This window comes from Chiroxiphia lanceolata, chromosome 1 (genome assembly GCF_009829145.1).
Source record: "Chiroxiphia lanceolata isolate bChiLan1 chromosome 1, bChiLan1.pri, whole genome shotgun sequence".
Classification (NCBI taxonomy): Eukaryota; Metazoa; Chordata; class Aves; order Passeriformes; family Pipridae; genus Chiroxiphia; species Chiroxiphia lanceolata.
This window is the reverse complement of record NC_045637.1, coordinates 52,025,743-52,038,276: the sequence shown is the minus strand read 5'-3', so window position 1 is coordinate 52,038,276 and position 12,534 is coordinate 52,025,743. Positions and strand designations below refer to the sequence as shown.

General features: G+C 40.6%; 1 protein-coding gene across 1 annotated transcript in view; it reads right to left on the bottom strand.

Annotated features, from left to right (window-relative positions):
• ARHGAP28 (Rho GTPase activating protein 28) overlaps nucleotides 1–9,978 on the bottom strand; it is a 76,187-nt gene extending 66,209 nt beyond the window's left edge. Inside the window, exon 1 of the mRNA XM_032700551.1 lies at nucleotides 9,704–9,978. Within this exon, the coding sequence (XP_032556442.1) occupies nucleotides 9,704–9,834 (131 nt within the window). The 5' untranslated portion in view covers nucleotides 9,835–9,978. The remainder of the gene's footprint in view (nucleotides 1–9,703) is intronic.
• Nucleotides 9,979–12,534: the final 2,556 nt, after the last annotated feature.

Genomic DNA, 12,534 nt, shown 5'->3' with positions numbered 1-12,534 from the left:
TTGAATTCCAGCCTTCAAGTTTTCACCTCCAGCCATGTCAGTGGGCTGGACTCAGGCTCCCCGGGGCCAGAAGCCCTATAGTTGTGGTAGTGCATCACTGTGACTGCTTGGTGGCTTGGGCAAAATTCTGTGCTAATGCAGCTGTACAGCTCCTGGACACAGGTAGAGAGAGGTCAGATTTTCTTGCAGCCACCCTATAAAAGTACATTCTGAATTCCTGTGTGCAATCATTATGTTGTAATTGTGAAAATCACTAAAGCCACAAATTAACTCTCTTGCTGTTAAAACCATATGATGTCAGACTTAACCTTTTTTGGTTTTATTTTTTTCTCATTGCTTTATTTGGTTCCTTTTTGCCTGTAATGCAGATTTTCAGTAGGTATCACAATACAGACATCAGAGTTGGGCCTTAAATACCAACAGCAAATAAATTCCAGTGTCCTGTGTCTGGACAAAAAAAAACCCCTGTGAAATAAAAAAGCAACACACATCTTTATTGCTTCATTAAGTCTCCATGTAAGTAGAAGAAGGTTAATTCTGAAAATTATAACTTACTATATCTTTTACAATTCTTGATAGCACTAATGGTGTTAATTATTGACATCCTCATTATCCACATGGATATCATACCCCATGTTTGAATGTGGAAAGAGAAAATGAGCCTCCAAGGACATCCTGTGACAGTAACTCCACGTACAAATGAGCGATTACGTGAAACTAGTGACTCATTGTTGCATGGCATGTACTGTAATTAATTACAGATTTACTTGTGTTCACTGTAGACTGAAGCAAGCTGGTTTGGTTTGCACAGTCTTACTGCATTGCTGAGTATGGTGCAGTTAACTTCAGGCCTCACTTAGCAAAATCTTTTAAAACAAATTCAGTAATTATAAAAAGCTGTAAGAGCTGGAGTCCACTAGTGATGAAAGGCATTTTGGCCACACAAAATAGATGCAGAAACAATGTACCTCCCAAAAATCTGTGGCATGCTTCCTAAATACGGAACATGGAGGTCTTATACAATGAAGAAGGTTTTTCAAAAAGTGACGTAGTAGGTTCCCTTGTTTATTTATTTCTAATTGCTACTTTTTGTCACAAGCAAGAGATGGTTTGAACAAATATACCTGAAGAAACTTCCAGTTAATATTTGACTTGTGGGATAAGTAATTCTAATGTTTGCAATATACTCTGTGAATTGTCAATGACACGTGGGTAACCTTAAGTTTCATCCTCCATCTATGGACCTGCATGTATTGTACACACACACATAAATTAGATTAAATGAGTATTTTCAGAAACTTCACAGTCCCAGTAACGTTATCCTTACATTCTTGTGGTTTAATAGCTTTTCCTAATTGAAAGAAAGAAGAAGGGAAAAAAGCAAGCAAGCAAGACAGCATCAAAGGATTGCAGCAGATCACTGGAGCTTATGGCGAAATGCATCCTCTGAGTGAAAGATGTAAGAAGGACCTTATACAAAGTGGACACAATTGTTTCAGCAGACAACAAAAGATTCCCACTTATTCCAAAGACCCCTCTCCTGTGCTTGGCTAGCTGTCCCAGCTTCCTTCTGCCAACCCTCCCTCCAAAAGTGAGCACTTCTAATATGAAATCCTGTTTCAGCTTGAGTACAAAGGCTTTCCTTGTCTCTGTTCATCAGGATAAACTCACTGTTTCCTTTCATTTCCTTGCACATGCACGATATGGGCACCATCTGGCCTAGAAACGGTCAAGGACATCCAAGCCTGAAAAAAACATCTTCAGAGAATGCCCTAGGCTACCCTGCTCCATGTTTTTCACCTGTAACTACATTAAACATTTTATAATCATCTCTGATAAATCCAGACAAATATTTAAAACTCAAGTTTTCAAAATATTTGAGGAACGGAGAGAAGTATTACAAAAGGAAGGCAGGCCTAGTCACCGTTATGTTTTAATTATCTAAGACTTCATACTGGTGTCCTATTCTGCAAGAATACTATTAAAGAGGAAGTCAGCCTGAGCTGAGAGAAGAGTTAGCATAATCAGATCACGCCCTGTAAGCAAAGTTATTGACAAAAAGATCTGAGTTCTGATGTGATTCCATTTCCACTGAATTCAGAGGTAAAACCTTCATTACTACACCTAAGTGTCCATTAATTCAGTTCATGTGTATAAACAAGGCTCATAACCCACTCGATGTTTCACTGCAAGATTTATTATTGACCTTTTATTAGACTAGAATAGAAAAAAAGATAGAGCACTTCATATTAGATTGATACAACTACCCAGTTCTTGCTCTTCTATTAATATTAACTTTAAAAAGAATTTATCATTCTCACTTTTAAATTCCTTCTTGACCAATAGGTATGATCATCACCGGGCTGGGAAATAAGCTTGAATGATATTTGTTCTGAGCTTTTATTAGCCAGAGAAATAGATAGCAAGGATGCTCTCTGGTGCCAGACCTAGAGTTTGCATTGACTACCCCAGAGTCTGGGTAACTGCAGACTCTATGATGCCTGAAGGGTTGTAGTTAGCTAGGAACATCCTACTCCGTGAGGCCTTTATAAATTTATTATTCCCTGCCCAAATCTGACTCTTGGGAAGCTAGTATTTTTTTGATTAACTGTGGTAAAATATGAGGACTTACAGCTCTGTAGCTTCTTCCACCTTTGGTAGCTAACTCTGAGAGTGACCCGATGTCTGATGTCCTGATGTTTCACCCACAGGTGTTTAAAACACAGTTCCCTGACTTGCCTCTTGCTTTACTTGTCTTTCATCTGGTAAATGATGTAAACCCAGCTGGATTTCTACATCTGATACAGGTTTTCCACATATACTACCCTATGTCTCTCTCCGGTAGGGCTCTTCTACCCTCCACAAAAAGACTTACAGTCATTATTTTGCTTATTATTTGCTCAGAGCACCTTCTGCACAACGAGATGCTATAAAAGGCTTGTATAGTCCTCAGATGGAAATTAAGTAACAGCAATACTTAGTAATAGATTTCTGTCTCTATTTTGTTGAGCCTTCTTCTGCCTAAATGTCCAACATACCTCCATCCTAAACTAGATGATTTTAAAAATCTGAAAATCCCACAGATTTAGAATAGTGAGTATTACACATAGCATCCTAAATAAGAAAACATAACTGTCTTTAAACGAACAAGCTGATAATAGGCTCCTTGCTCCTGTGTTTGTTCCACTCTCCTCGAAGACTATGACAGTGTCTAGAAAGTTAGGATGCAGGCAAGGGAAAAAATGAATTACAGAGATGAGGGAGCCCTCACAGATCATCAATCTTTTCCTTGCATTAATTACAAGGGATGCAGCTCAAGCACTTCTGCTGATTTCGGCTGAAATAGTCCTTCAGGTAATAGGGCACTTTTTCAAATAAACTGTTTTTTAAACCATTTCATGTTTTGACTTCAAAATCACCAATTAAATGCCATTCCAAAACCCATGTGTCTGATGGGATTGAGGCCCAACTGTAAATTCTTTTCTGACTCCAGCTCCTTTTATTTGCACTCAAGGAGAATCAGGTCACATACCTGTGAATGTGGTCCTTCTCTTCTCCTTTACTCCCTTCTTCCCAATCCCCCACATCCTTTTCTTGTCTCTCACATACAACAGGACTTGGAAAACCCAGATGGAGTGAGTCAGTTTCAACCAAGACATGAAGTAGGAAGCAGGAAAAGGGCCCAAAATGCTGGGTAGGATGCCTGGCTTCAGTCACCACCTTGGGATGTGAACCTGGGCACTATTCCCTGGGTTTCCCTCCTGTGCAGTTTTAATGCACCTACCACGGTGGCACCTGATAGCCACACAGAGCATGGTCCTGCCCTCAAGGAGGATGTGTTACCAGCTGGGTTTACTCTGCCCGGCCAGCTGGAGCAAAGCACTGCATAAGGCCAAGTGGCTGCTGTACTGTGGCTAGCCAAAATCCAGGATGTTAGCTTGATTGTTTGCTGTGGATACTCTGTACTATTTCAGGATCTGATTCTATGTTTGTACAGTACTAACCAGATGTTTTTCAGATACTGTTCTAGACTTTTACTATTACTCCATAGCTGGGTCTTCCAGTTGCCACCACTGCACATTTTCTGCACTTTTGTACTGAATTATTCCGATATCCCACGTAAAAATAACACTAAGGTTCTTGATTCCTGACAGTTTGTTATGCCAGTGCTGTCAGACTGCCAGATGCAATCTGAATGTGTCTCTGCAGGGCACGCAGGGCTCTCAGGTCCTACCCTTTCTTGCAGGCAGCTCCAACCCTCGTGTAATCAGAGATAAGTGACTTAGTTAAAAATGAATGGGGCAGCTGGCTAAATGCTCAGCCAAACAAAATGATCAAAGAGACAGGGCCAGATGTTTTTCATTAGCTCTACATATGGAGGTACCAGGGAGAGCAGCAGGAGCACCAAACTAAAAAGAAACCAGAGAAGCCAACTCTAGTTTCAACCATAACATGAGGAGCTGGCTATAAATACTACATTCCTCAGTGTGGCTCCCAGAGGACGTGTTGTAAGTATTTCTAAAACCTACAGGAAAAGCATGTCTACTATTGTCTGACTTATTTATATGCATCCTCTTGGTAAATATTTCATTAAGAATTATCATTCTTAGCATCTGTAAAAATATACTTTAAAAATCATATTTTAGAAAGCTTTTATAAGTTGTAAAAAGTTTTTTTTTCCACAAAATTTATTTTTGGCCCAGTTGGTGCCAATGCACTCTTTTCCAAGACTACTGATCTGTGGGATTTTCTTTGACCAGTTTTAGTACATTTTAAAACTTTAATTTCATAGGTTTTTGAGTCCAAATTACTGCAAGAGATCCCAGTTATGCCAAGATTTACTATGAAAAAGGAGCCAGATTTTTATTTTTGTCTTCTGGGGAAGTTTATGGTAGAGTGAGATAAATATGCCAAATAGTTAAGGTTGTTTATCCTGCATCACTAAGAAGACATTCTTGACATCATTTGTATATAACTGAGCAGAGGAGCTGCTCAATCAGTGCTGACAGAAATCCAACCCAGATCACCCAGCCTCAGGGCATACAGATCTCACTTCAGTATAATAAAATCTGCTTCTGTTGGGATAAAACCTGAACTCACACAGATCCTCTTGTCACAAAACAAATTTTGGTGCATAAAGGCTCCTCCTCCAGTTACATTCCTTCCAGGGACGCAGTCATAATTTCAGGACACTTTACCTCAGCCTGACATATTTTTGTAGTATCTTGGGGCTTGCAAGGGGGAATGAATATTACAAAACAATCTGGTGCCATTCTTCTAAAATGTAAAGTGTAATGACTTTAATATTGGCCCCAAATCTGCAAGTCTTAGATCTGGAAAGCAGAGATCCTGGAAGCTGCCAGCAGGTAACTCAATCAACACAGTATCTTTCAATCAATACAGAAATTATTCTTTTTTGACTCTACAGTATAGTGATGTCTGCCTGAAAGTCACCCCTCCGACAGTAGGAGGAGGGAGACATGCTGAATGTAAAGAGATTGGAAAGGCATTTCTCTGAAAAAACTGGAAGTACCAGACTTGCAGTTGACTAGGGAAGAAGCTAATAAGGGGTCTTGGCTGCGTTGATCAACGGTGCTGAAATCCACTTTGCCCTTTACCTATGTAGCAGGCTCCTAGGTTTGGTAGCATATATGCTGCTCTTTGCATGAGTATTGATTACAGAGGCTGTTCCATGTATAAAAAGGTTGATGTGCACTTTAAAAGCTGCCATAATCCCATTCTGCAGGAACTAAGCTCATGAATGTGCATTTTCTTTCCTCTGATTCTTATTTCATGCACCCATTAGCAACAGCCACTCATTGCAGCGAAAGTATCTGTGATTTGCAGGGCAGGATGAGTTCTTTGCTGGTAGATATGCTAGTAGCAAACTGGCTGAGGAACTTAGTCTTATACTGGAGTCAAGGAAAGCTTAAGCATGACTCACTTAGGAATGCTTTGTCCTCCCCTAATTGCATAATTACCTTAGAGAGCTCGCTGGCCATTTGGCATAGAGGTCATGCCTGTTTCCTCTGAGCACAGGAATAACTCCTCCTAGCTTCTCCTAACAGGATAAAAAGGGGATGTGAGGAAGACATATGGCCATGGCCCCGCTTTTCCTCTATATAATCCAGGAGCAGTATTTGTGCACAACTACAAAGTCCCTCATTCTCTGAAATGAGGATGGGAAAGTTCACCATTATATAACATAAATCAGCACTTTCACCTTTGCACGGAGATAGTATCTGTATTGAAAGTGGTAGTGTGATGTTCCAGTGTCTTTGGTACTGGTACTTGTAACATATGTGTTCTAATAAGTGGAATTAAAAAAGAATAATGAGTGTCCCACAAGAACAGCAATCTTTCCCACTATACTCATATGCTATAGAGTTAGCCTGACTGCCAAGCAAAAACACCAGACATCTCCCTAACACCTTGTTCTTACAAGCAGTAAATTAAAAAAAAAAAAGATATGGCCAAAATAAATGCTATCAACAACTACCATCATGCTAAGCAGATGGCAAGCAAAGGAAAGGGACCTTAATATTACATGAGAAAAATGGAAAATGAATTTGCTAGTTACACTAGCAGAATTAAAGGGAAGTTTTGGTGGAGAATTCTCCTGGACCTCTAGGAAATTCAACAGAGCAGTTTTCAGGGCTCATCACATGTATAGAACTGGTTAAGTAAGTCTGCAAGATGCAAAAAAAGGAGAAAGATATAATTGAACAATATGGATAGCTGAGGCAAAGATGTTTAAGTACTGTTATCTTTAGTCCCCTGGATGAACTCTTGTTCTGGAGAATGGCTGGAATTTGTAGTCCCTCTTCTTAACCTTTTTATTGATGTTATTCAACATTACATTTGGAAGCTAGATTTCTCCTTTGCAGATTGGTGATGGCATCACTATGCAGTCAAACTTTCATCCAGCTTTCCCTTTCATTACTCCTATGAATTCTCTATCCTTCCTCGTGCACTGATTCACCTTCCATTCAAAGTAACTAAAGCAAATTTTTTCCTGTTCCCCTTACAGCCCAGCAGGTAATACCCCCTAACTTATAATGGGGTATATACCCACTGGCCTTATGAATGAAAATACTTGCATCTGCTATACTTCATGCTGATCCTGATGCTGCCAGTGTGTTTTAGACATGTACACAGCCTGCCTGGTTGGCCCTTCAAGAGTTACAGAGGGATGTGAATACAAGTGGTCTGATGAATCTGCTGGTGTAAGCTTTGGTGTCCATGCGCTTCTTAGCTTTGTGCTGGGTTGCAAAGAGTGTTTAAGATTACTCATTTGTTTTGCAGCTCATGATGGTTACTTAAGTCTTTCCTTCTTTTTTATCAGTCTCTTTTTCAATGGTGGGAAGCAGTGCAGTTAAATGCCGACTAAGGCTGCATTAGGTTCCCCTTTCTGTGATAAACCTCTACTTAGTAGGTTCCCAAAGTGAAAGTTTTTGCAAGAGAAAACAGTTGGAGGACACATCCAAGCCTGGCTCTGGTGAGTGGAGCTGTTCTTCTGATATAAATGGTGCATTACTCTAAAGTAAGAGAAATGTTAGGAGGAGAGGAGGAAAATGAAGTATCTTGATTCCTAAGTTGAGAGAGAACTTGTCAGCAGTTTAACAAATCAAAGGCTAATATCCAAGACTCATTCTGTTCTCACAGCTATATATCTCAAGTATGGACTTAGAGTACATCTAACTTAACCTAGCTGACTTCAGAGGAAAGTCAGGCTACAGGTCCCAACTGCTTTTGTTATCAAACAAAAAACAGGTGACACCTCTGTTCTTTTCATGATTTTTTGAATCATTTTCCTGGAGAGCTAAGGAGTTAGCATGCCATAGTGCTGGTAGCTGCCCCTGGGATCAAGGAACACCATACAGAATCTATAATAAAACTTCTTGCATTAGGATGGCGGCAGAGGAAACTATACAGAAAATGCAGTCCAGGAAAGAGTTCTTAGAAGATGAAGTAGGGATTAAGCTAGAGCCTATTTTACCATTTGCTAAAACACTCAGTGCATTTGACTTCATGGGTTCTGCATTCCAGAGGACTGCATGCTGTGTTAATAAAATCTGTCTCTTGAACAGGCTTTGGAAACTCACACGGCCGTTGACTGCCCATATGGCAGAATTGGACTGTTGCTATTAGACAGCTGCAGGGAGTTGAGGACAAGAAAGGGGAGACAGCACCAAAATCTTATGGATACATAGATGTATAGAGAGACACAGGGCTTTTCCTCATGGTAGGAGTTTCCAAAACATGTTCCCCATCAAAATGCCAGGATTCTCTTTTGTTTTGTCTTTCAGGAACTGTAATTTGCACTTCTGCTTTTTGTAGGTGATACATATGTGATTTATGTATGTGATTTAAACCCTCATACACCCTGACCTTAAGCTGCAGGAACATTTTAAAACAATTAGCACACCTACAAGAAAAACAGCAAATCACCACATTTCTGTTGCTCACAAACTTAAAGAGAGATCGAGTTTAGAGCTCTTCCTAGTGCAAGAAATTGCATGCTCCCCAGTAACCCAGTGCCAAACCACTGCTCTCAGTTTTGAGTAGCAAATGCCATTCTTATTGCCTCTAAAAACTCAGATTGTTTCTTTTCCTAATACGAAATTGCATATTTTGGTACTGCTCTCAAACAAGTTTAACAGAACAAAGGAGTTATCTTTATGAGACAGCCAGGGAAACACACAAAGAACAGGAAAATGCAGCTAATCTAAATAATGACATTGAAAACAAAACAGCTATTGGGCTATAAATAAACAATATGAAGTAAATTTCATCATTTATATTAAGAAAAGACACAGATTTAATTCCTGGGTATAATGCCATCTGCTGTTTCCTCAGACTTTAGTTTTTATTTTTTCAGTCAAGCCACAAAGTAGCATTTCCTACTTTCTTCAACTTTTTACAGTATGAACTTTTATACCACTTTGGAGAAAATTCCAAAACTCAGACATGAATGGAGAGAAAGATCGGATTTTCCAAAACAATAAGATTGCCCAGATTGTTAGTTTTTGAACTGCACAAATACAGGCATTCTTACAGGGCAGGGAGGCAAACATATACATGACTGCATTAATTAAGACAATACTTCGTTTCCTGCAACACAAAGGAATTTTCTTAATTTAGACTAAGTTTTTAATTATGCAGTCTCCCACTGTGTGCATGTGGGTGTGCAAAGCAGCAACTGCAATTTCACAAAAAAAAAAAAAAAAGAAAAAAAAAGAAAAAAAGCAGAGACTGGTCCTGACCTGGTTGGTGAATGGAGAAGGAATTAAATAATCCTCTAAAGCAAAGCCAGAATCAACTTTCTGAGCGCCAAGCTCAGCCAGTCCAGCCATCTCACTTTCAGTAACACAGTGCTAAACGACCTGAGCAGAAGCCTGATTCACGTGCCTTTTTTTCCTGGGGACTGTCTTGTTGAGTATCCTGGGCAGGAAACTGGTGTGATCTGTTGACTCACAGGATTTAAAATAAGCACTCGCGTTTCCCCCCTCCCAACCCTGACCCGCAGCCCTGGCCTGAATCACTTCCCCGGTGGAGGCGAGAAATGTGCGCCAGCAAACTGCTCGTGAAGTGGCCGAGGGGTCGGCAAATGCTCTCAGGCTGTCATACAGCCAGCAAACCCCACGTCCAACACTGGCACAACATCAGGACAAGGCACCGATCCCCATCCCTCAGGCTTTACCTGCTGGCGGGTGAATGGCTGGGAGGGACATCCTGTAGAAAGCTCTGCTCCATGCCCGGTATCCTGGCCGGGCTGTGGGGATGGTAGGCTGTGAGGACTACGCTGCCCGAGTCCTTCATCTCCATGGTCATAGGCACATGTCGGCCCCGCTGCTGGTGACAGAAGCGACAGGGCTGTGCTGACGGGCCCCGACGGAAGGGCGAGCGAACCTGCCAGGACCACCAGCCTGACTCTGCAGCAGCCGCTCGCCACTGTCGGCTGTCAGGAGAGCCGTGTAACTGAGACACGGCTCCTCTCCCTGTCAGGAAGGCTGAATTAGCATATATTCAAAAACACCGCCCACAAAACAACCCACGGGGAAGTTACTACGTTCCTAGGAAACTGGAAACCTGAGGTAATCCTGTACGGCACTGAGTGACTGCCCAGAAAACTTTTTGTTTGCGTTTTTTTCTTGTTTCCTTTTAACAGCAAATTTCTTAATACTCATCCTGCTCCTGAAATAGTCTTGTCTAAGTGAAACTATTTGTTGCTTATGCAGCCAGATGAGTGGAGAGCACTACTCAAACACAAAACATAGTTTGGCAGAGCAGGGAGTCTCAGAGGAGAGATTCAGAAACCAGGTGGGCTCTGCTAGGTTTAAATCATCAAGGAGCAGAAGCTGTGATTTCCTATGTGCCGGATCATTTCTGTAGCAGGGAACCAAACTTGCTCTCTTCTGAAGCCAGATTAAGCGTTTTAGCTAGATTCTCCCTGATACGGCTGTGTACATTACTAGAAAGGCACTGGGAAATGAGTGATTTATTTTTATAATTGTCTGTGTTCATCTGGAACAATCCCGTAAATAAATACACACCGAGATGCTTGATATCTTTTCATGATTTACCTTGATCTTTGTACACTAATATGGTAGTTTTAATTCAAAAATAAATAATCAGGCAAAAATATTGGGGTCAAATTCTGGAGTAACACCCAGAGAAAACTCTGTAGACAAAGTGAGGAAGTTCACACATCACTTTATTTTCCTTTCCCACTTCTTAAGTGTTTGGGTTTTTTTTTTCAAAGAAATGTTTCTGATAAATGCCAATTCCTGAAAACTATTGTCATGCCTATGAAATCATAGGAGGGATGTCCCTAATTTTACTCTATGGGCCACAGCTCTCTGAGCACCTTGTGAACACGTGTGAAACACCAGCCTCCATTCACCTTTGTCACAGCTGCCAGTGGCATCCCAAGCATAGGTACTCTACAAAACGTTTGTTGGGCTCCTCTTTCACATCCCTCTTTTGTGAGGGTGCTCTCTCTAGTGCAGCTATACAGCTGCCTAAATTACACTCTCAGTCTCTCCAGCTGGTGAAGTAGCTCAGGTTTTAAAAACTATTCATCTCACCTTCACCTTCTCCCTGAACACGGTATCCTGCCTGGAGGGACATGATGGTTTCGGTCAAATATGTTGCTGCGACTCATGTAGGCAGTGCCCAAGTTAATTTTAAATTAGCCAGTATAGGACACTGATAACAGTACACTTGGCAGCACTTCTTGCCAGACTCACCCAGGAAGCATAAATATTTGAACATAAAGAGCCTCTAAGCCTGCTCTTGCTACGCTGTTAAGATATCCCGGATTAAATATTTTAAAGCCAAGTTGCCTAGGATAAAATCATGGTTGCTTCCATGGCAGCATGGAGGCCCTCTGGAAGCCTCCATGCAGCCATGTACATATGTTAGAAATGAAGGAGAAGGCTCTGAGCTACCTCTGGAGGCATTGCTGCCCATGGCATCAAGACTATATACTATGGTGCTGCCAGTGAGGACTGGGATGAAGGGAATAACCAGTGCTCTGTGATTACTGGGGTATTCAGGAAAGGCATAGGGCGTGAAAAACTAGGATCAAGGCCATGATGGATCTCATATCCCAACTCTGTGGAGCACTGACTGAATGCCGGGCTGATGCCTGGCTTCTGGATCACCAGGGATGCTGCTGCCAGTGCCATTCTTTTCTCTTCCTACCTTGGCTTTATATTCTCCTTCCTGCACCAGAAGGTGAGTAACCTTCTTATAAATAGAAATTTACATTTGGCAGAACTGCAAATAGATATTTTGAAAATTAATCAACCAAAATGCATATATAAAAATGAGAGAAAAAAATATATATATATGTTATAAAATATCTGCTGGCACACTTTAAGGACATTGTTCACAGTTTATTTCAAGGAATTAAACTCTCAAAGAAGCATACATAGTGGAAGGCACCAAACAAAGGGAGAGGGTGTCCTTCAGATCAGATGCTGACAAAATATTGGCTGCAACTCGGGGAAAGTCTCTTTTCTCCCCTTCCTAGCCTCATAACACTAGTCTTTCTCCAGTACCATCAGACAAAAAAATGATGGTTATGTACTTTAAGCTATGTGTAGATAAAACCCATAGTAGAAATGCAATATATTTTTCGTATTATTTTTATTTCTTCTCTTCGCATGATAAAATACCTCAAACACCAAAATTACTTACAAAGACTACAGATACCATCTCAATAGAAAAATGCATATAAAGAAAGGAGGCTCAGACTTGTTAAATGGGATTTTCTCTCTAAGAAAAATAAACATGGAAGATTTTATTTGGAGATTTATAAAGTGCTGGTGCACAAATTGGAGGCTTGTATGGAAATGGCAGACTATTTGGCACAAGTACAAATACATATTTTGAAAACTAATCAGCCAAAAGACATATATCAAACCTGGAGCTAAAAATATTTATATGCTTAATGGCTCTTGGCATTAGGCATCTCCATATTATTGAAACCCAAAAATTATGCTAAATCAACTAGAGATACACATC